Source organism: Egretta garzetta, unplaced genomic scaffold (assembly GCF_000687185.1).
Source record: "Egretta garzetta isolate BGI_Z169 unplaced genomic scaffold, ASM68718v1 scaffold91, whole genome shotgun sequence".
Taxonomy (NCBI): Eukaryota; Metazoa; Chordata; class Aves; order Pelecaniformes; family Ardeidae; genus Egretta; species Egretta garzetta.
In genome coordinates, this window is record NW_009258661.1 from 2,004,900 (window position 1) to 2,029,313 (window position 24,414).

Sequence of the window (24,414 nt, forward strand, 5' to 3'; positions counted from 1 at the left end):
GGTACTGACTTGTTAAATCCTTACAGAGGCTAGTCTGTTCCTGGGGTGCAAGACTGCTTTTTGTGCCCCTGAGCGATGTCACAGCAGGCTAAATGTCAGCTCTGATCCAGGACCTTATAGGTCAGAATCAAACCAAAGATTAGGACGATAAGCTTTTAATACTGGAGCTCTGGCCCTAGCCAAACCCACGGCTGTGTAGCTAATGTCACTCGGCTCCCATACAAACACTTTACTGGCCACCCTTTTTCCCCCCACCATCCCTAGTCTGGACCACATCTTAGCTTATCTGGTTTCTCCTCTCCACAGTTCCATCAAACAACAGACTCAGATGACCAACTTGTTTAACTAAGTCATCCCTTTGGTTACATGAGCACAGCACCACCAAAGATGCATTGCAAATGCTGGACTTGGAATTCCTTCTGTAGTGATCACTCAATGAAGAGGCCAGCTGGAGGAGGAAATAAAAATAAATAAATGCTCCTTTCAGAAGGATTAACGGTGGGTTGGAAACCACACAGGCTAAAGTCAATGTTTACTGAAGGCTGCAATGGATTTTGTGGTCACTGCCAATCATGAACCCCACCACTGGGATCACTCTGCTCAGGGCTGGAGCACCCTGGGGTAACTGGGAGAGCCCTGGGGAGCTGACCGGCCATGCCACGCATGCTGCTGTCCTGAAGGGAGATGGGGCTGCACATTTTTGCAGCAATCTCCCTATCATCTCTCCACAATGGCATGGGAGATGATGGAGAGGTCTGGGAGAGTGTGGGCTGCCTTTCCCTGGCATGAAGCTGGGCTGGGGGCTGCACCCAGCTGCTAACTGGTGTTGGGGCCTCAGGACCCACCAACAGCCAGTCAGCACACCCTCCCAAAGCATGTACATTGGTGCTCAGGGCTTCGTGTCCCCTATGTTTCACTCCACAGACCGTTTCCACAGAGGATTGAGTTCAGCCAGGTTTGGACAAGACTTTATTCCATTTAAAAGGGACGAGCACAAGGCATCCAGGCACTCGGTGTTACATCTGTGTGTGGTTCACTCCTGCTTTCCTTATGAAGTACCAAGCCATTTCTTCTTTTAAAGCACTGATCATTTTGTGGTTTTCACATTTCTGATCTCCTGCAGCAGATCAGACATTAGAGTGAGACTGACTAACAAGATCATGAAATCTTCGAAATCAATTTTGTTCTCTGACTGCTCATCCAGGGCAGAAATTATTTCCTGGTATTTTGGTTTGTTTTCTTGGCCCTACGGAGAATTTTAAGTGGAAAAAAAAAAAAAGATTAAGCATGAAGTTCCTTTTTTATTGCATCATAAAAAAAAAAACAAAACCAACCCCAAAACCAAACAACGGACAAACACCTCTGTAAAAATTCATGTATTTTTCTATCTTCCCATTCAGGTTTTCATGTCCATATTCATATTAGCTATTCTAAAGGTATCCCAAGAAACTCAAACAGAAATATTATTGCAATCAGAAAGAACAACCAGACCCCAAAGTTGCCACCTGAATCCAGAATACATCTTTTAAAAGACACCTAAGTCATGACTAAAAATCTGGCAGTGATGAGGATGTAGCTGGTAAGTGCTGGAAAAAAAAAATAATTGAGTCCTGCATCTTGATAAAACTAGGGAGCGGAAACAACCAACCAGCCCCCCTAACCTCAATATTCAAGACAGCTCCTCAAATATATGCTGTGAAGGTCTCAGAAACTCATGATTTTACAGACATAACTTCAGTAGCTGCTATTCTCTGTCCTGTTGGACATTTCTGTTGGAATGGAAGGGATTATTAAAATTATGTATCATGTCTGGTATTCATATTTCCTTGGGGGGAGGGGAAGGGGGAAGTTCCAGGACGCTTTTTTAGCTTAATGATCTTCAAAACATCTCACAAGTTCAAATTTGATTGGCTATTGCTATTTTCAAGTCCTTTTTCATAAGGTGCCTAGTTTATAATTTGGTACCAATTCCCTCTCAAGCAATCATGTGATTTTGTTATTCTTGGAAGTAAAGGTATTTTCAAGAATGTCTTTACTCCTAAACATCTCCCTCGTCTGCTTAGTTCAGTTCTTTTTAATAGTCCTATATATTTTTTTCTGACACTTGATAAAACTCTTTTGGTTTTTTTTTTTTTTTTCTATGTAGGGAGGGGAAAAAAAATCTGCAAGAAGTTTATAGCCACAAGTGCCAATACAGCTGGTTTTCACCATACCCAGCTGCCACCAGCACCCCTGTGGGTGGCTGATGGAGAGGTGCTTTCTGCTCCCAGTGGCCCCCCCCAGTGACCCCAGTGCATGCAGCTCTGCAGCACAGAGCTGGGTCTCCTGGTGTGGGGTCAGTGCTCTGGCAAACTATCAAATGCCTCATTAAATGCCATGGCTTTCTTCCCTTCATAAATACAGCCTCTTGTCATCGTCTACAGGGTTTTTTGTTTGGGTGGTTTGCGGGTTTTTTTGCATTTGTCAACAGTGGTTTATTGCTGCCCACCCTCTCCTTTAGCCCTGTGTTAGACACAGGCTCAACATAAAGCAACTAATTCACTGAAGATATTTGTACCAAATCACTAAAGTCTCATATGGGATTACCCCATGGGCTGATGCCTGCCCAGCTGCAGGGCAGAACGCAAGGTGCCAATCCTGTACCCAAGGCGCCCAGCCAGTGCCAGCCCAGCACCACCCACTCACCCAAACCCCCTCACCTGTATGAAGGCCCCAAACTGGGCTTGCACCAAGCTTTTGGTTTCAGCTTTGCTGAGCTTGCCCTTGGGGTCAGTAGAGTTGTTATACACCAAAGCTGCGGTAGCAAAAGCTTTTTCAAGGTCTGAGCCTTTTGCTAGAGCTAGGAGGGGGAAAAAAAGTTACCGACCTATCAGAAAAAGTGGCATTTGAGTTGTAATCGAAAAGAATGTCATAACCATCCTGAGTGGGTGGAAATCTGTGTAGTTTCATTAAAGTTAATGAGACTGAAACTGTTTATACCCACAGAGGACTTGGCCCAGATTTTATGTGGAGTGGGACAGCAACATGCCTCACGACCCATGGAAACACTCCCCAAAAGGAAGCTTTCAATCGGAGCAGGGTGATGTGCGAGCCCCATCTGGTCTACCCCCACCCTGGGCATCCAGCAAGGACCTGCCATGCCATGGGGACAGGCCATGCTGGCCACCTCCTGGGTATGTTTGGACTCCAGGATCCAGTATCAGGGAAAATGTGGCCCATTTGGGAAGCCTGGCTGGGCAGAAATGCCCATGTCTGAGTGTCAGTGCTGCACTTCAGCATTATGGTATACTTGGGATTTTGGCTGGATTCATTCCACCCACTCCTGAGCTGCATCCTAGAGACTGCACACTCACAACCCTCCATTAAAATCGGGCACCACAGGTGATTTGGGGTGTGATTTTTAATGGAAAGGCAAGCAGAAGAAGAGATGTAGATCAGCACAGGAGCTCATCGCATAGGGACCCATGAGACCCTCTCGTCTTGCACCAGCCAAGGGTCCACATGGCCTCTGCATCTCCTCTAAATCACCAGGATTTACTGCACTTGGGCTGTGGCCTTGGAAGACCTGAACCCTCAGGGGGCAAGGAGTGGGTCCCCTTACCTTTTATTGATGCCAGCTGCTTGGCTATAGGTACGCTGGTGGTGAGAGAGAAGAGAAGCACAGTTATCACCTGCTGAATTCTGTGTGTATATCTAGTTTCTCCATCAGTGAACTCGCTCATTTCTGTTTCATTTAATCCCCCAGGAACTCAGGGCTTCCCAAGGGAGACTGGCTTTCCTTCACAGTGGAAAGGAAAATGGCCTTTTTACAAGCAGCACACACCATCACACAGCTCCTAATTCTTCACCTAAACAGGTAGCCTGGAGTTGTTATTAAAGGTGCTTATTAAATCATTTTAAGAGAGGGGCATTGCAATTTCTTCAGAACATGAGGGAGCTCCAGGAAGTTTCTCAGTTTTAAGCCCAGCCCCAGGGAAGTGCAGAGGGGGCTGCCATTCCCCACTCACCAGTGCTCCCAGTTTGCAGCAGACACAGAGCTTTTATTGCCAGCAGGACTCACATCTGTGAGAAGCACCTCCTTGCTTTCTATTAAAACTCAAAGCCTGCTTACTTTTGCTAAAGTGCTGGAAACAGAGCAGCCAACACACAGCGGAAGAGTTTGCTTGTGATAGAGACACACACATCCAGATAACGAATTTCAGGACAAATGGCAGATCAGTGGAGCTGGAAAGAACCAAGTGATGGCTTACCGCTTGGGCATGCCTGCCGCAGCCAAAGGACTTTTTTTGGTGGAAGCAGGAGCTGGCCGGTGGAGCGAGTACGGCTTCGTGCTGGGAACACTTACTCTGCAGCCACACATCTCGAGGCCAGGGTGTTTGTGATCTCTAAGCAACTCAAGTAATAGCAAACAGGTGAATTCAAGCCCTGCCCTGTGAAAGCAGCCTGCTTGCAGCCATGCCCTATCAATAATGTAAATGCTACCTGGTGATTGCGGAGCCGGCTAAATAAATCGGTCTAAAGTGGCCCTTGTAAGGCAGCACTACTGGGTTGGCAAGTGGTGTGGCTTTTATTTTACGTGAGAATTTGACAGAAACAAACCAAACTAATGGAGCCTGATTCCTCTTAGATCTGTAGGGAAGACACTTTGCATCAGGAATAATCCTGAACACATTCAGCTATACACATTATGGCCTCGAGTTGCACAAGGGGAGGTTTAGATTAAATATTAGGAGCAATTTCTTCACGGAAAGGGTTATCAGGCACTGGAAGGGGCTGCCCAGGTCAAGTCCCCAACCCTGGCCATATTTAAAAGACAGGTCAACGAGGTGCTTAGGGACATGGTTTAGTAGTGGACAGGTACGGTTGGGCTTGATGATCTTAAAGGTCTTTTCCAACCAAATGATTCTACGATTATCATTTTAACAGGAAACCTTTCTAGCTTGGGCTAATGTAAATGGTGCCAAGCTATAAAGTGAGTTGTTCCTACAGACAGAGTCAGAAACCAAGTCTTTCCCAGTTCCTGACCCAGCATTTATCCTGGTATTTATTCCCCCAGTGCAGTGCAAAGCAGAGATTTGTTCTGCCTCCAAACCGCTTGCAAAGCAGCATCCAGCACGGAGCCTCTGCTTCGGTTTCCACCCGAATGGTTGCTGCCTGCTTCCAAAAGCAGCACGGAGCCATATGGCAGAGCAGTCGCACGTTAGAGGAACTGGAAGGGCTCCGATGAACTTTGTTATTTATTGGCATGGATATTGCTATTAGAAAACACACAGCTTGTCACACTGCCTATCTCTGTGCACGGTCTCCTTTCTGCACAGCCTCTGCCTAGAGGTGTTTGGGCAGGATAACTTCAACCTAAAAGACCAAGCGGCCGCTTTAATCCCAGGGTGGTCTGATAATAGGTAGTGACTTCAACCACCTCATCCAGCTCATCGTTCCTGGTGAAAGGATACAATACTGGTGTTAAAACTACCCAGGATGAGACTTTATATAACAGGACATGCAAAGGAGACTGCAACAGATGGCCTAGAGAATTAAAATGTTTTCTTCATTTAGTAGAAGCTAAATTACTGAAGGCTAATGAATAAGGATGTTCACCACCTTACTGTTCCTGGATTTTAATTATCTTAAAAAGCATGGGAAAAGAGAACCTTTAATTTTCCATCTAAGAGTGTCATTACTCAAACAATTCAGAGCCTTTTTCTGAGAGGTTTAAGCTGTCTTAGATCTCTGGTGCGTTCTTTAGGACAGGCTCATGAATAAAACAGAGCCTGTAATTGCAATGACGCAGCCAAAACACATATAATCAATGCTCATTATCCCATCAATTAACACACTAAAATTAAACAAGAATTCAGGCTTAGTAATCTGCCATCAGCTAAAAAAAAAAAGTCTTGATATCATGTTGAAGTGATAATTCCCTTTCACATCTGTTGAACCATACAACACGGCACGGAAAGCCTTACATCCCGGTTAATCCGCAGAATGGTAATGTTTGGTCTTAGCGTCCAAGGTAAAAATGAGAGTGAGAAAAAGACTCTGTTGCATGTTTTATCAGCCACAGGCAGTGCTGCGAGCTGGCTGGCAAAGCCAGCCCTCCACAGTTTGGGCTCTTTCCACCGTAGCTCAGCTTTCAGCTCACAGGTTTTTTAATCTCACCAATTTTTGAGAGGCTGAGCTCTAGAACAGGTGATTTGCTTTGCTGGGGTATTAACAAGTTCAAGCAAGCCTGGGGTGCATTATCCCTCCAGGATATACTAATTAGCGTTTGCCGGAGCGTTAGTGCCTAACAGATAAAGGGTAGCACAAGGATAACCCTTGTCTTTGCAGATGATCAGCTTTGAAGACAGCAAGATTTTTGGCTGTACGTGTTGCTTGAGTATTCTGGTCAGCAAGGTATTGCAGGGAGCCAGGCCATCTGCTCTGTATCTATTTTGATACTTGCTATTTATGTTTGAAATATCCAGGTGCTTTTATCGGTCAATTTTTAACATGTTTCACACGTTAACAATATTGTCTGCAGAAAATACACAACCCGATGCTTAGAACTGCAAAATCTTTACAGGCAGTTCACTGAAAATAATTGTCACTGCAAAAAGCTGCCGTTTCCACTTCACTTTGTGTATTTTCCCAGAGTTTTCCTTTTTTTTTTTTTTTTTTTAAGTACTTTCTGTAATTCAGGAAGACTTCTGTTACGAAACATTTGTGTGTGATGGAGCCCAGGCTCCCTTAGAGATGACCCTACAGCGCTCGGCAGGGGCAGGCGTGGGCATGCCCGCGGCGGGCAGGCGTAGCCGAGGGACAGAGGCACACGGGAATACCTAAAACCGAAGGTGCATTCTCACCATTACCCATGCAGACTTCATTACTTCAGTGAACTCTTCAGCAGCTGCAGAAGTGCTGCTGACTTGCACCCAGGGAGGTAATAGCTTGATTTCTTTACCACCAGAATATGGTCATTTTTATCTCACATAATATGTGTACTTTTTTCCAAAAAGCCAAGACTGAGAAGCCACCCCCCCACTCCATCTTAGCCCAAAGCAGGACTGGCTGCCACAGCCTTATACTATTTTCCTCTTGCTCCATCCCTTGGAAACCAATTACTTAATGTGGGAAAAGCTAGCAGAAGCAGCAGGTCTAACGTGCTCGCTGCGGTTGGTCTCTCAACACTGGCCACAACCCGTGGTGCCCCTGCACTGCCCATGGCCTCCTTCTTGGGCCAGCGGGCTCAGCCCCGCTGGGGAAGAAGCTTCTCCTTCTCTTCTGCATGGCAACTTTCAAAGAGGAGACACAACCCAGCGCAGGTTAAGGGGGAATTTAGCCAGCTGAAGGGATCGATAGCTGTGCTGCTGCAACAAGCAGCCTGCTTTGCACAACTGGAAATTAGCTGAAGGCCACCATACCCCTCTGGTCGCAGAGCCAAACTGGCTCCAGCTCCCCGGTAGCTGTTTCACCTGTGCTAACATGCTGCAAAGCATCCAGGAAAAAAACAAAACTTGAACCCCTGCATTTATTCCAGGAGGTGGGGAATGTGGAGGATAAATAAAATCGCAGGGTGAGTGTTTCCTCCTCGTTTGCTTCTCCGTCACCATGCCTTTTGGGGTGCATGCTGCTGCTGCTCCCATCTGCACTGGGATGGCACAAGTGACGCGCTGTGTGTCCCAGGAACATTTGCCTCTTGGTCAGCATCATTTAAAAAAAAAAAAAATCTCTTCATAGTCAATTTGATTTCGCTCAAGGGTGAAATCTGCACCAGTGTTTATCATCTGCCTCGGTTGTGCTGGGCGCAGTTTGCTGACCGGCGCCTGATGATTAACCCGTGAGCAGCGCTCCGCGGGGCATGCTCAGCGTGGGTGCAGGGGTCGGGGTGAGGAGGAGACCCCAGCAGGGAGGCACTGATGGGTCACCCCATCTCCCCTACCGTACACACAGGAGATAGCTCGGCTCAGCCTGGAATTTAGCTCTGGGGCCACGAATGATTAAAATATTTATGAATCCCACTGCTGAGACAGAGCAGGTAAAATGTCATTTAAGAAAAGCTATTAGAATCCGTCTGTCTGCAGGGAAGCATCATTTGTCATCTCATGTCCAGGCATTTTTCAGAGGTGGTATAGCACTTTGGCCAAAATACGCTCGTGCCTCATATGGGAGCTGTCAGGGAGCAGGGGGGCTGTGGGGCTCCCCTGCGTGCACGCACCCAACTCCCTCGGTTTCTTTGAAAAATCTTAACGGATAAGGGATGAGCCCAACATTTTTGGTATGATACTCATTTTCAGAGGGAAGCCTGAAAATACTATTACCAACTAATTTTTCCTCTGAGAAATGTTTTATTGGAGGGCATTTAGAATTTAAAAAGGCAGCTATACTCATAAAAAACTAAAATTGTATTAAAGAAGGACACAACAATAAAAATGTCAGAAAATAAACTAGTAGCTAAATGTAACAAATGGGATGCCCCCCAATCAACTATTAAAATTTCATATAAAAATGCTAAGATCTTCATACTGAGGATGTATGGCATTGACGAATGATGGGACAATCAGCACCAGATATTAATACTACAATACAGATTATTGCTGCAGTTAGAAAATTCCAGGAGGAAAAGCTCTTGCATTTAGCAGCAGGAGGGTATAAAAAGTAATCCTGAAAAAGAATAGTTAAGTCAGGGAGAGCATAAGCTAAGTAGCCCACCCATTCGCATATTTTGATTAAAATCTGGCTTAAAACTAGTAGACAGAGGACTAAACACTTATGGCATAATATGAGAAGAACCTTTTTCAGAAAAGGATGAAACAATACATGGTATTTTTTACTTGGTAGTTCTTCATCTGTCTGCAATTTTAAATGTGCAACTCGAGATATCGTCAGGAGCAGAGCATAGGCAGGTGCAAGGAGTGTTTCACGCGGCTGCCCCTTTCAGCAGCACATCAGATTCAGCCAGGAGTAATTCAGGGCTAGAGCCCAATTTGCTTACTCAAATTGAGAGAATATACAGATTGGAAATGATTTACCTGATCAGGTCAGGCAATTGCAATATGAATTCGTGCAACAGGAGCACAAACTTTCTCCAAGTCCTGGCCATCACTGAGGCTCTGTTGTGGGCCACGGTTAAGGAGATTTGATCAGTCATTGGGCAAGTATCACACAATAACAAAAAAAACCCCTGACAAGTAGGGGCACAGCCCTGTGGGCTGGATTTGCATCTAAATTCATCCTTGTCTCCTTGATGTGCTGGGCAGGGAGCACAGCAAGCTGCAGAGCCACTGGGTACCCGCCGTGGTGCTCCCTGCCCTCTCCAGCCCCCCTCCACAGAGGGGATGAAGCTGCAACTTTGCCAAGTGCATCCCCTCTCCAGTGAAGAGCAACGGGGAAACCCTAAAACGTGTGTGAGCATGCCTCCTCCTTGGCCCCCAGGGCACCTGGGGAGAAAGCCCTGTGCTCCCTCTCCCCTGCCACGCTGGCAGAGGTACCTGCCCTCCTCCACAGCTCTACGCTTGATAATGCAAATACGCTCCTGTCTCGGGTAGCTGAGAAATGGACTATAAAGAGAAACACATGGGAAAACAGGAGAGACAGCACAGACCAAGGAATGTGTTTTTTTTCCCAGGCTGACCTAGTTATTTAACTAACTGGCAGAGATACTCACTAATGATGAAGTAGGAAAGCAATGAGTCTGCCAGCAGCAGTTTCACAGAGGATGCTCGAGTTTGCTTAGCTATTTGTCTTAAACCCAGGAAACATCAAATAGTCTCTTCCATCTTGCTGCTCAACACTTTGCTATACAGTCACTATTCCCAGTTCAAATAAACTTCAAATTCCTCAAAGATCGCCAAAGGATGTGATAAGACTCGAATCCAGAGGAACACTCAGGAAGCACTCCAATACATTTTCTTATATAACACAGACAAGCGCAGGCCTCATTTTTGTTTTCACTTCTGCTGCTGCCGTACTCTAGTAATCTGAGAAGCTATAGATGAAGAGATTTTTCATCCCTCCTAATTCACAGCGAAGACTATAGTCCCCAAAGGATAACAACCAGCTCAACTCTTCTGCGTGGCAGCAAGGAGCCAACGTACCTGTGAATGTCTGGCCAACTGGGCAAGTCTTTCACGAAAACACATGCCTCTGTCACTACTGTTGTCAACTCTTCCACCAGCTCTGCCCTTCATGAGAAAATCTTGGATGTGGAGTTTGGCAAATAATACCCAAAATAAGTCATCATCTTCATTCTGTCCCCGGTCTTGTACTAGAAACTGCCCTTTCTCCAGGGATGTCACCTCCCGAGGGTTTGAAAGCTGCAGTTCCTGTGCTCACATGGTTACGCAAGAATTTCAGCTTGTTTGAAATGCAGGAATGAACCTAAGAAAACTCAAGTTTCTTACCCTCAGCATTGGAGAGAAAAGTTTGGAAATGGGACCCTGCTATCTAAGTGGAAAGGTTGATGAAGAGAAAGCTAGTTGGCAGAAAAAACTCTATTTCTAGTGGCGAGGCTTAGATGACCCAACCTGGGATATTCCTGACCAGCTAATACAAAGTGGATTTAAAAAAAAATAAATAAGAGAAGTAGGACTATGTGGGAAGGTGCATAAAGAGCATACATCCCATCTCCATCCCTTGCCACACACACAGATTTCACTTTCTCCCAGCTTGCCTATATCTGACTTTTTCCAAACTTAAAAAAACAAGGAACAAAAGAGCTGAAAGCCAAAATAAAATTTTTCATTGACCCAGAAGATTGTATTTTGCTCCCATTTGGAATACCAGGACATTTAGATATTCCGGTTTGTCCAGACATGGCTTTCCAGCAATCCACAGAACTGGGATAGTTTGCACAGACCTGGGCTAGTCCTACTGACAGGTGGAAAAAGAGGTAAAGAGGCAGGCAGGTATTAAATCGCACAGTTTTAATCTTTTTCTTAAACTTGTGATACTGACCTTTAAAGACACGTGTCTGTAGAAGTGTCGTACTCCACTGTACATTAAAACAATCCTCATAAAAGTGTCGGAAAACAGTAAGAATATGACCAATCAGGTCAAGCACAGGAATAGTTATTTATCTTTAATAGTTTTCTTCTTAGGTATTTTGCAGTGACATTTTACTATTAACATACTCTGAAAACATGCATTGTATGCAATAACTTTATTAGGGTCAAATAGATATCACAATATAGATTCATCCACCGAGTAGCCATAAATTGGTTACAACAATCATAGAAGAGACTAAGCTGTTTTAAGCTAAGATGCTTTCAACATTACAGCTCATACAATAAGATTATATACTGATACACTTTGATTTAGAAATGCAGATGATCAGTTTTGAGTAGTGTATTGTGCTTCAGGCTTTCGGTTGTGGCAATGCATCTCATATGCTGTTGTGAGGAAGGGCCAAATTCCCCAGGGGGAAATCCGAACGGGCTACAAATCTGGCTCTGGCTGTTTTAGGACGAGTTCCTCTGAGCCTGGGTTTTTTGGTCAATCCAGTTACATTCTCCAGTAGCACCAAGCTAGCGCTCAGAGCAGTGACAGAACAGAGGGATATCTAACAATCTTGGAACAGCGTGGATGGAAAGGTTTTCATATTATAAGAGGGAATAAAGGAATATTTATGCTTTTTTAGGTCACAAAAATACATGCGGTTTTCATGGTTTGCTGTATTAAGCAACAGGGCGTTTTCACATAGTTTTGTATACTGATATCTGCACCTCTGTTATCTTAGTTAAATAAATACCTTTGTAAACATATAACACAGTTACTTGGTCCTTATTTTCCACAGCTCACGTTAAAAGATTCACAAAACATCCATAGAAATAGTGATTTATAGAATGAATACTTAGCTGAGTTAAATGGAATAAACATTGGTCAGGTACCATATATACTACTGAATGCCATTTCAAGGAAAACCATTTTAGTTACAAAGCATTCAGAACTTGGGTAAGCCATATATTCAACTCTGCAAAATATATAAAAGATGCATACTTCTTTCAAACGTACATTTAACAAAATGTAGTCGCAGAAGTTGAGAAGTTCCATTTACACAGTCCAGACATTTGGTAGTATGAAACTGCTTATCCATGCACTAAGTTACGGATGACTCAGTTAACTGAAATAATAATAAAAACTTCTGAAACAAAAAGATATAACCAAAACAAATGCTCTGAAGAGTCACAGACAGGCAGTTTTGAAAATCCAGGTGCAATGTTACATGCATGGATATACAGAATAATCCGTAGAAATAATAGTAAAACACTTTTGTTTTTCACCAAAATGCAGAAGGAAGTTCAATTATATTAGGCATATTAAATACTACAGACTTGAGGCTACAAAATGCTTCTACCGCCTTAACACATACAAAACTACCATAAAGTTATCTCTACAGTACATACTACAACACTGACTCCAGGTCACCACCTGCGATGAGGACTTCCCCTGTATCTGGCTAAGGGAAAAAAAGGCCAACTCCAGCCCTCTGGCCACCTCCCATCTGTCTCAGGAGGTAGGCTTAGATCTTTGATGGACATTAAACACCGCGTTGTAGTATTAATTTATGTAAAACCCTTAAAAACCTGGTGCCACTGAAACTTAAGACCTGTTAAACTCTCTACATGTGAGGGATGCAAGATCTAGTGCCACGTGAACCCTAAATTTGATTAGCGAAGGAGGTTGGCCCGCTCTGGCCGTAGCTCTGGGACTGGCCGTATTCACCCACCTGGCCATAGGAGCCTGGCTGGTTGTAGCCACCAGATGGCCCGTAGCTGTCTTGGTTGTAGCCACCTTGGTTGTAGCTGCTGGACTGCTTCTCCATGGTGTCTGGAGCGTGCCGCTGGCCCGAGGAATGCCAGCCTGTCTCCTTAAACACAAACCAAATGTTGCCCGCCCAGAGGATAAAGTTCAAGAAGCCAAAGACCTGGGTGGGGAGAAGAGGAGCTCGTCACCGGCAGCCGTGGTCTCACAGCCCAACCCAACGTTATCGACCCTGCATGGTCCTGGAGGAAGTCAAAGCTTCTCCCAGTCCAGCCTTCTCGCAAAACCTGCTGGAAAGTTTTCTCAGCTTTGGAGAAAACTCCCAAATTCACCTCCTTCAGCTGTAGCTCACAAGGTGTCTGTTTTCCTTTTTGTTTCCAAAGAAAGGTTGAGTTTTTAGACCAAAATAATTTTTTTGTTGTTTGAAAGCATAACCTAGTTTAAAGAAACTGTGGAAAGATAAAACTGAAAGAATATATTTAAAAAGAGAGACATTAATTGCTCCACTGGCCTGAAATAATTGGGGGTGGGTGGCTGTGTTAAACGTTCTGAAGACCAATTTTATGTTGGTTTTTTTGAGGATTTTTAAAGGCATCTGTAAGGCACAAAACCTTTTCTTCCTACAGGAGCACACAGACCCCTTTTCAAAAGCATTGCAGCTGAGGCAAGTTAAAAGCAGACAGGCCAGCCAATGTAGGTCAATACAAGGGTAAAAGAGATGAAAATGCGTTTGCAAGGTAAGGGTGAAATGTAGTAATCAAAGTCACTTACAACCGAAGTGTTGAGGCCCGCAGCAAGACTGTGCTTCCAATTAAATAATTTCAGCAAACTGGTTTACACCAGCCAATGTAGGTCAATACAAGGGTAAAAGAGATGAAAATGCGTTTGCAAGGTAAGGGTGAAATGTAGTAATCAAAGTCACTTACAACCGAAGTGTTGAGGCTTGACATAACAGGGCTGCGAACAGGCAAGCATTTGTTGGACTGCTGTTTGCAGGCAGACATCAATAATAGCACTTCGTCCGGGTCGGTCGCAATCTTTACATCCGACAGTCCTTTAGCCCAGGCAGATGAGCCCACTAGCCACAAGAATGAGAAGACCACTGTCACAATGAAATCCTAAAAGACAAATTAGTTAGAAGCATTATACTGGTGTGTCCGTTGGGAGGAAAAAATATTAAAAGTCACCAGAAAAACTGAAAGTTTGCATCAGAGGGGAGAAAAAACCAAGAGCTTGTTATTTCATGGAAGGTTGTGATTTCTGTCATCACCTGCAGAGCTAATTTTCAGGAGTGCTTGATGGGCCTAACGGGGCAGAGCCCTTCGGCTGCCATTTGCATGTCCGACCCCGGGGCCAGATTCCCACAAGCATGTGGCTGGTACCCAGGATGCTGAGCTGCCTTGGAAATCTCGCCACTCAGGGCACCTGGCTGATGAATTGGGATCAATTAATAAACTATAGATGCCTGGAAAGGAGCTGGGCCCTCCTGAGGGCTGGCTCTCGCCCCAGGTGCTCCTACAGACAGCCGGGGTGGGTTTCCGACAGGAAGCGTTTCCATCTGCAGCAGCACCTTCGGGAGAACCTGGAACTGGCTAATCCTCAGCTACCAGATGAGGAGCTTTCTCACCAGCTACAGGTAAGGCCAAATGTCCCTGCTCTGCACGAGCCGTGCAGCTGCTAATTATCACAAGCGAACAAATAAACAGCGAGGCTTGCCAAGCACAGAGACTCCTCAGCTCCTCTCTGGCCCGGTAAAGCATTTGCTCCTAATTCCCATCCACGTGAAAAGAGGGGAGAAGGGGTGGTGGTCCCTCCAGGATCCAGCACCTCTGAGCAGCTCTGCTCTGAACCACTCTGCTCACTTTTTCCTCGAAAGACTCTCAGGAGCACACACAGGCATAAACTTCTCCTTGTCTTAGCCAGAACAAGTGGCCAAGTGACACTGTTGTTGTGTGGGTTTGGGGGGAAAGGAGGGAGGAGGTGTGATTTTTCAAGCTTTCTTGTGTCTTGCTAAAACAGAAGAGCCTTTCTGCTGTCATATTTCATCCCATCTGTCAGCCCACAACAGATGGTAGAGGTGCCAAAGTCTAACATACCACTAACTGCATTGCTGTGTCTTGATATCCCACCTCCCATGGGGGCTGCTTCCCCTTCCCCCTTACAAAGTAAAGGTGTACATAGGAGGAAGAGAAAACGTTCATTAAGAACACAGCATTTCAGGTTGCTATCCAAAGAAATAAGTGATCCCTGGGAAACGTCATTCTCCTCTTCTACAAGCACACCTGACATTTGGGGAAGGAGCCCTCTGCGCACCGCAGGGACAGAGGATGCGAGCTTCTTCCACGACGGAAGATGCACCAGTCAATAAACCAGCCACACAAGCGAGCCATGAACAAAGCATTTCTCCGCTCACGCAGATGGGATTAAATTAACTGTGCCTGGATGCCTTCCCAAAGGATACATCCTTCTCTCTTAACAGTGCCACAATTTGTTTTCTGCAGGCCCGTGTCTGCCGCTGAGCTTTGAGTTCCTCTGACCCCCCTTCACGCTGGCCAAACAGGCTTTCTTCAAGAGCGTGAAGCCCAGGAGCTGACAACTGTCTTAACACACAAAGAGAGTCCGGGTAGGCAGAGGCATATAGCCCAGAGGAATTTTTCCTCTCAGGGAGATTTCCAGCAAAAGAAATTATTGTATCTTTTATGTCTTAGCAGTAACTGAATGAGAAATGGACTCCTAGAGGCAACAGTTCAATTGCAAACATTTCCTAAAATTTCCAGCTGGTAGAAACACCAGATATTCACTGAGCTATGGAAGATGATGGGATATGGTCTTTATTTACTACGAGGCTTGACAAGTTATCTACCTGGATGCCAAGCCCCCGTAGAGGTCCTGATTGACACACTAGACTGGGACACACTGGAATTTTGGGGAATGCATTTTTTGAATGACAAGCAATTCTCTCTCAATGCCACCACACTATTCGAAGTCACAAGTTAAGTCAAGCTCTGCAATCAGTGCATCGCCAGTAACAAGAACATAAATACATACCAGCAGACAGAAATCTGAAGCAGAGACAAATTGACCAAAACTAATACAACGTAGGAGCTTGAACTTGCTAAAAAGAGGAAAGTTTTAAAAGTGAGCAAAGTTCTTCAAGCAGGTGACAGCAGCAGGGGTTCAGACCTGCTGTTGATCTTGCAGATCCTGACCCCATGCTGGGGAGGCATTTGCACAGCTCCCGGCACCAGTGACTGCAATCTGCAAGAGCCCCTCACACTTACTTGCCAGTAGCTCATGTCTTGGGCTATAAAGTACCACTAGGAACAACCAATAGTACTGTGCAGTTGAGGGGCTGCTCTTAAAGGGACTAAGTATTTTGTGTAATTTCTCAGGTCTTGTCTTCTCCATCTCAGCCCATCCTCCTGCCTTCTGCTGACTTCCTCTGCTCCCCTGCACCAGGGTGACCGTACAAGCCTGACCCTGCCAGATCCCACCCTCTCTGCCTCTAATTCCCCTATCTGAGAGCAGATCAGGGCCTTGGGAAAAGGGTCTCCCCACTCTTGGGGGGCTGGGATCAATCCTTTTATACACGAACTCCCCAAAACGGTAAAGTCTGGCTTTACAGAAATGCACCAAGCCAAAAGGGAAAGATTGCACAGTAGGACTCGGAGAAGAACCCACCCAAACCCCTCCACCAGCCGGAGGACACGACCGCTCCCAAAAACAAGCCAACAGCTTGTCAAGATGACAGGACAAAAAGGCTAATGAAACATGAGGGGTTTTTTCAGCTGGGCTTGGGGTCTTGCAGGATTTGTTCCGTCTTCTCCGCACTGTGCAAGGAGCCAAACATACGATCAGAGCAAACTTGCGTCTTCCTATTTATTTTGAATCTTTGCTAACCTTCAGCTTTGGCTGGAACTTGAACCTCTCTTGTTTTCAAGTGGGTTTGGATTTCTGGCTGAACATTTTCACAGCTCTGGGTGGAACAGAGTTACAAGATAATGACATGCTGAAAATAAAAGTGAATTTCAAGCTAAGCTGTTCTGGAGCTTAATGTCTATCTGGGGAATTTCTCCTTGGTAATTAAAGCCAGAGTGTCTGCATACTAAAACAAATCTTGCATTTGAATGTTTAATATCCCCATAGCATGGGCAATTTTTTATTTTTTTTCCTTTGGAACAAAGCAATTTTTGTAGTTGCTCTCTTGAAATGGTGTCTACAGATCTCCTCAGTGTGTATTGTTGTACGGCTACGCTATACTCCTAATTGCAAAGTTTCTTTCTCAGATCTCAGCTGAGATACTTTGGTCTGCCTACAGGTGCCTTTGGGAAGGAGGCAAAATAGGAACGTGTAGGAGAAAGCAGAAAACAAGATTTAAAATATGCTGAATATCCAAGGAGGGAGTTTTTAAGAGCCTGAAGTATGTGTAACAAAAAAAAAAATTCTTGCTGCCTTTTTCAAGTTGAAACTTGCTATTACTGAGTATGCCAAAAATGCCTGCTTAGAACAATTTTATGTATTATATGTTTTAGAATAGAACTGTGAATGTGCCTTTTCTTTTCATGGCAACTGAAACATTTCTCCTTGCTATCAAGCTACTGGCTTTTGCAAAACGCCCGTCTTCGGAGGCGGCAGTTGCTTAAGTCTCCTGAGCACAGTTTCGAACCCCCCGGTGTCCAACACAATCTCACCCAGCCAAAAGCATCTGCAGAAGCTGCTCATTTGCTCAGAAAGGGGATGTGCTTCACCTGCTCCAAGCCGGTTGGTGGCTTCAGCAACCCCTGGAGCTCTGTAACACACATGTCCCTGCGTGCTCTCCGTGCCCTGCTCTCCCTGCCAGCCAGCGTGGTCCAAGTTTGGCATCACAGCCCTGAGCTGTTCTGTTTGAACACATACAAACCCTCTGCTCTGGCCTGGCCGGAGGGCACCTGGCATCCCTGCCACGCTCGTGCTTCCTTCTCCCTCACCGAACCGCAGCTGCTGGCCCTGTAACTTCCAGTGCCTCTCCACAAGCGTTCCCATCCGCTAACCCTCATGCTACAAGACCTTTTCATTTGACAAAACCCTCTCATACATTTACAGCATACAAGGGAGCAACTCCTCAAATGCCAAAGCCTATAAACCATCCCAGCCAGAGCGTGCCTGGCCCGGTGGCACTGCCAACAGGTTTCAGGAGCAGAGGGAGATTTCCTTACCCCTGGAGGGGCAAACCTCTCAAAGGATTTGCTTTCACAGTCACAACGGACCTAAAAACCCAAGAGCCACCCCAGTGAGAGCCATAGCCCTGGCCCCAGCCCAGGGAAGTGGCCAACAGGAGGTCGCTGCAGGCAGCAAACACCTTCCTACAGTGGCATTTTAGCTCTTTTTTTTTTCCCCTGTGAACAAGTTCCCACCCCAGATTTTCTGCTGAATGAAGCTTTGAAACAATTACACACTTCTTGCAACGGTGTATGACCTTGTGAGCTTGCTTCTGGTAGGGATGTGCAGAACCCTTTGGGAGGCACCAGCACGTACAGCAAGGTCACTGTGGCTTGTGTTTCAAAAAGGAGATGACAGAAGCGGGCTGAAACAGCTTTTTGAAATGCAAAGAATTATTCAGGTTATTCATAATTTCATTTTTTAACTGCAAAGGATTCAGTCTTTGTTTTTACAGATGGCTCTCTATTCTTTTCCTCTCTATTTTCTAGAAAGCAGGACAAAGGGGAAGAACTAAAACACGTTTAATCACAGACATTGCCAAAGAGCAGACGAGGAGTGTACTTAACTCACTTGGTCTGCAACATATGTAAAGAACCAAGTGCCTTCCTGCTTAATGAGATTATTCACAGGACCCCAGATGCAAAGGAAAGATCTCATCTTCTTACATGTAAGCATCTTTATGCACGTAAGAATGAGATTATCAAGTAATCACTATAAAATGAAAGCTCTCTTTCCAGGGCTATGTCAGTCACTTTTCTTGGCTAAATAATTTTATGCTTTTATATTGATTGGAATACTAAAGTGATTTTCATTTGTACATGAATGCATGTGGTTTTTCACGGCCTATCTATGACTTCCCAAAGACAAACCTGAAGGCACGTAAAGACAGAGTTTTCAGTGTGGGTTTTAAATGGAGTGCATATGGTGTATAGAAACTATGGAAAAAGCAAGCGTCTGAGTGATGGGTATGGATTCACATTGGCTGTGACTATTCTTTCCTTTATTCTCCCACTCCAGAGATAGATGGAAGCCTCTACCCCGATCCCCTAAAACTTCATCACAGGACTCTGCTGGGTTGGTTACTCTCTGCTTCCAAGCAGCCGCAAACCTATAGATCTGAAGCAGGGCATCAAGGCAGAGGTGCTTGGGGCGGCAGTCCCAGGGTGCAGCTCATCGCTGCTCTCGTTGCAAACCAGCAATGCCTCCCCAAGGTACAGGGTGGTACACAAGTGAAAAATCAGCTTAGGTTAGGCTTAGAGATGCAGATATACTGAAAACTGGTGAGGTTTTGTACATTGCATTCATTAAAATCTAAGTCACCATCTCCAAATAACTTCTTTAAAATGTTTCTGGCTCCCGACCCCTAATTAATCATTCGAGAAACTGGCTTGTACTTGTAAGCACCCAGGCGAGCCCCCAGCTCCTCGCTGCACACATGCATCGGGTGGGAGTTTGCAACGAAATTAAAATCACAGCTGTGGTTTGCAGGGCTCAGAAACACATGGCACATATCTATTAGGTGTTTCATCCCTGGCAAACTGCTCCGTGTTCCTTATGAACTGGGAATCCCAGGTCCTCTCTTAGGTTCATCTGTCTAGTCTGAACCCCCCCAGATGGTCTCTCCATGGAGCCACTGAGGCAAGTGGAGGGCACACACTGCAAGGGCTCGCTGCCGACAGCCCCGTGCGAAGGGGGACTCCCACCCTCCAATAACAAACAAATAACACAACCAGGGACCTGTGCGGCCAAAAGGAAGAATTTTATCCCCCAAACCTGACAGGCAACATTAGCGGGTGACATGGCTCACTGCACAGTGAATAAAACACACCAGTGCCATCCAAACAGCCATGGAAGGAGTTAACGGCTTCTCCTACTGGAAATATTTCCTTGCCATGTTGTCTCACTTCACGCTGAACGTTAAAATATTTTTCCACAGTTAAAGTGATGCTTCGCTGAGATCTCAGCACATGCAGTTGGGTTTCCCTATATTTGTATAAACAAGGTAAACTTAAAACATGCGTGACTGAAATTTTCTCTGAGAGTTTCTCGTGACTTAGTGGCCATTAAATTATTTATAATCATATATTCTGCATCCAGGCAGGCCACTGCAACTGGGTAATGCTTTGATGGTGCTTTGACTGCCTGTGCAAGGGTTTTTTTAAAAAAAATATTTTAAAATTTCAAGTGAAAGTAGTTTTTTCCTCTCCCCACTTCTCCTGTCATACTCCTTTTTCAAATCCTGAAAATTTGTTAGGAGGAAAGGCAGCCAGCTCCATGAGGGTGCCACTTAAAGGCAGATGTCACCCCAGACTGAGCAAATACCAAGCCAAGAGGAAGTACAGGGCTTAAAACGGGAATGGTTTTAAATACAAAATTGTGATCAGGCACTGCAGCAGAAGCAAGGACAGATGAAACCACCACCTTCTAACGCTTCACTAAGAGGTAAAAAACTGGTCGTCTGGAAACAGTGCCCGAGAGGCGGATCCTGCCTGGTGGCGACGGAGTGAGGGCTGCCCTGCCTCCTGCACCGGCACGTGCGGGGGGCTGCCGGCTGGACTCGGGTGCACCTCAGGTTTCTGCAGCACTTTTCTTTGGGAGCAACAATCTCAGGGATGAGACACACTCACACATCTGATCTACATGTGATCTTGCTGGGTACGACAGTTCAGTGTAGCACCTGCTGGGAGCTGGAGGATGCGTCGCCTGCCTCCTTTGGCACAACGCGTTACACCCCTTAGGTGAGCCCTGCAGCCGTGGGAAGCTGGTTTTCACCCTGAGTTTCCCTTGAAGTCCTGCTTGCTTTTTCTCTGCCTGGGTCTCTGAATCATTGTACTGGGCAGCCTCTGGGGAGACCAGCAAGGATGTGGCCCATGTGAAAAAGGGTGTTTTTTTTAAAAATACCCAACACAACAGAGCTGGCAGTGCAAAGGAGATGCTGGGGCATGTGGCTGGGGCAGATGGGACTCCCCTCCTGGCAGGCATAAGCTGAGCCTAACCCTCAGCCACTTCCCAGCACCGCCCACCAGCAGGAGCTGCTTTTGCTGTAGGACAAACTCAGAAGCATCTTTATATTCTGAAGAAATAAGGTAATTTAGGCTTGGTTTAAAGACTGGGAAATTGCAAACAGAGGCTTTGGTAACAGACTTTTAACCAGTTAAATTTAACCTGTAGATTCAATTACAATCCATTACACAGAACAAATTAAATCAATGCCACATTAATGCCGTAGCGGATTGCACCGGACATCCTGTGACAACACGACTACAGCAGCTGTATCAGGAAAGTCGTGGACAGCAGCAAACGGCCACATCATAATCTGACATATTAGTATTAATTTTTCTTCTCTTTGCTTTTTATATTGCTACACAAGATAATGTAGTTGGTCAGAAGAATTATTTTCTGCAAGAAAATTAAAATGGCAGATCTCTGCAACTAACTCTTTGATGAGACAGTTTGAAATGAGATATTACTTGATATCATCTGAATCAAGCAGAAGCAAGGCACTTTAACTATTTACTGTTTCTGTAGGGACTCCTTTATCTTGCCTGTTCTACCTCTCCTCTGTGAAGATCTCCCCTCCTCTCTTTACCGTTTTTCTAGGGAGAGAGGAAAAGTCCCAACAACCCCCAAATGAAGAGGATTAATTTCCTTTGATGTGGAATGAGAATTTTTCCTTCTGTAACAATCCATCAGTTTTGAGTTACGCAAACTTAAATAAAACAACTCACATCTCTTTGCAGCAGGAAAATTTTTCCCTCAAAACCCCGTCATGCTAAGATTACCTTCCTACGGTTTAATCTCTTGCTTACTGCTACTGTAGATATTTCCTTTAACAGGAACAGCCTTCCTGTGTTGGTGATTTATTTTCCTTTCTGTTATATTTTTCTGATGGCTTTCAGTCACTTAAGGCACAAGTCTCAGCCAAATATCTGGTTTCCGTCAGTCAAACTTCAGAGTTTTCTGAAATCCGGAACTAACTCTTTCCTTACGTCGGTCCTCACTAATCTCCCCCCGCCTTCCCTTGGAATTGCTCTCTTCATACCAAGACTTCAGGGAAATATTTCCTCTACGTTAGTGTACCTTTATCCTTGCGATCATGGAGGAGAGGTTTAACCGTGGAAGGGAGAGCGTGCAGCGACCCTACAGCCCACAAATGCAGAGACCTGACCCAACTTCAGCACAGTGGTGGATCAGCACACAGCCCTTGGCAGCCCGGCAAGACCAAGGGGTTTATCACGGGGCGTGATGCACTGACAGGTAACGGACACCTAGAACAAAATAGCTCTCGCTGGCTTTATGGCCTTGATTTATGAGAAAACCAGTGCACAGCAGCACTTGCTTTTTATCACAAGCCTTCAGGAATCAGTAAAAAGAAAAATAAAGGCACAAACAGACACAGCTTGGTGGGTGCATGGAATGATAACTGGAAGGCGAGGAGCCTCATAAACCAGTGGAGACACAATGTGCTGGGAGCTCAGGGGAATACTGGAAAACCAGTCACATAATTCTCCAAAGCAAAATCATTTGGCTGAGCCCAGCAGCAATTAGCAATAAGCAATCTCCCCCAGCTAGGCTTTGCTCCGGGGCTTGGTTTCATTTGTCTGCTAGCATGATGCCTAAGATCTCCTCTTCCCTTTTTCCCCCACCGATGAAGCTCTGCTGTCAGAGGCACGTGGCTCAGACCCCAGTCCTGCAACCACCCAGCTACACGTTCATTATTTGTGTGCACATCACCGCTGCAGGCAGCGGGAGAGAAGTGGGGAATCCCACAAGTACGTACAAGACTGGGACTATGCTCCACCCACAAATAGTCTCCGTTACCCTTGGTCTTGAAAGTTTAAATCACCATTAAGATATAGAAACAGGTGAATGCAGAGATGCTTTGGGCATTGGGCCACTGGGATCTCTCAGACCATGCCACAGCCTCAACCACCAAAAAAGCAAGAGGTTAAGACCGACGTCTGAAAATGCTGCAAAAGCACACTTACAATTAGAGGCCCTCTGTTGTTTTCACGGTACTTGTTCTGGAAGAAGATATAAACCACGGTGGCAGCCAGTGAGTAGAGGAAGGCGAAGACTGCAATGGTGACGAAGAACTCTGCCGAAGAGGAGAAGTCCCCTATCAAGGAGAGCTTTTCTCGGCGCTTGCCTTCACAAGTGGGAACATCGAAATTCACTTGATACAACCTGGAAAACATCCCAGAAAGCAGCAGGTGAAGTACAGAAAAAGGAAACCATTACCTGAATAAAGATATAAATACATCTGCTCTGACTCCCCATCTCATTCCTGATGCACCTTCATCCCCTGCTTGAATAACTGGCTCTGTAAGTAGTCTTGTGGGCTGTGCTCTTTGGAGCTGCTCATACATGTGAGATTACTTCCATGTGAGCGTCTAGGTGAGACTGAGGACCTGAACACATCTTTTAATCCATCTCAGAGAGAAGTTGATGTTCCAATGGCTTGGTACACCCCCCAGCCCCCGGCTTCCTCTCCAAGGTTTTGCCATGGCAACAACTGAAAAAGGATAACATGAGAAACAGTTTGATTCTCGAATTCTTACAATCAAGGTGCCAGAAAACAGGTCTTATCCTCTATATTAAGGCCATGGGATACCTCTATTTGGAAGCTCATAACTTCCTTATGTAAAACAGCTTTAGTGCACAGCTACCCGTGGCTGTTAGCCCATGTGGCTGTGAGCCATATAGTGCCTCTATGTTAAAAGCTTTTAAAACCAAGCTGCAGCAGAAATAGAGAACTTGGGTCAAAGAAACAGTCTGTGTGCTCTGGTTTAAGCAATCAAAGCCCTAACCTTGTACTCACGCAGTCAGCGACTGAGCCAATAGATTTGAGGTTCTCTCTGGCAGCTCCTACCAGACACTTCTTCACTCTAATAATTTTAGTTTCTGATTCAGAAAGAGAAAGGGGGTCCTTGGAGGGAGTACTTTGGCTGGTCCTGTTGCATGGCCCAGATTAGCATCAGTGGGGACACAGGATCACGCTGGTTTGGCTCTGCACAGGGAGAGCAAGCAGAGGGGACGAAGCCAGCAGCAAGTTAACAGCAGCAATTAAAGAAGTTACGATCTGGTGCAGAGAAAGGATGAGGCCTTCTGGGAGACGTTCCTCTGCTCAAGGGCAATTAATGTGTGCAGCAGCGAGCCAACAGCGGCAGCAGTCATGAATATATGACTAAATAAAGTTAGGTCCCCAGAGGAAAACAAAGTACCCGCAGTAGAAATCACAGAAGATGGATTAATGGACATTGGAGGATTGCATGACTTTTTGCTTTCCCTGGTCCAAACTAAACGTACCCGAACGTGTAGGCAGAACCTTTTCATCAGTGGTTGATGCATAACGCTGGTTATTTGCCTCAGGCATTTTCTTCCCTGAGCTTCTGTCACTATAGTAGTGGTGGGATGAAAACAAGAAATGCGTCTGCCTGGATTGTGGAGATGAGCAGCGGCTGACTCGCCTCC

General features: G+C 45.5%; 2 protein-coding genes across 2 annotated transcripts in view; both read right to left on the reverse strand.

Annotated features, from left to right (window-relative positions):
- Positions 1-1,087: 1,087 nt before the first annotated feature.
- SNTN (sentan, cilia apical structure protein) lies at positions 1,088-4,360 on the reverse strand. Its single transcript, XM_009648367.1, has 4 exons — positions 4,251-4,360; positions 3,602-3,636; positions 2,700-2,839; positions 1,088-1,246 (listed from the first exon to the last, which is right to left on the reverse strand). Exons 1-4 carry the CDS (start codon positions 4,358-4,360, stop codon positions 1,088-1,090), a joined length of 444 nt encoding a protein of 147 aa, XP_009646662.1.
- An 8,277-nt stretch (positions 4,361-12,637) lies between these two features.
- Positions 12,638-24,414, reverse strand: part of SYNPR (synaptoporin) — a 33,401-nt gene continuing 21,624 nt past the window's right edge. The window contains 3 exon segments of the mRNA XM_035903799.1: positions 12,638-12,904; positions 13,668-13,859; positions 22,929-23,127. Coding sequence (XP_035759692.1) covers positions 12,638-12,904; positions 13,668-13,859; positions 22,929-23,127 — 658 coding nt within the window.

Bases quoted from the DNA above. Each gene is read 5' to 3' on its own strand.
- SNTN (XM_009648367.1), bottom strand. From the start codon at position 4,360: ATGTGTGGCTGCAGAGTAAGTGTTCCCAGCACGAAGCCGTACTCGCTC. The intron at 3,637-4,250 runs GTAAGCCATCAC...TCTCACCACCAG, and splicing joins GCGGCAGGCATGCCCAAGCG to CGTACCTATAGCCAAGCAGC. The intron at 2,840-3,601 runs GTAAGGGGACCC...TCCCCCTCCTAG, and splicing joins GCAGCTGGCATCAATAAAAG to CTCTAGCAAAAGGCTCAGAC.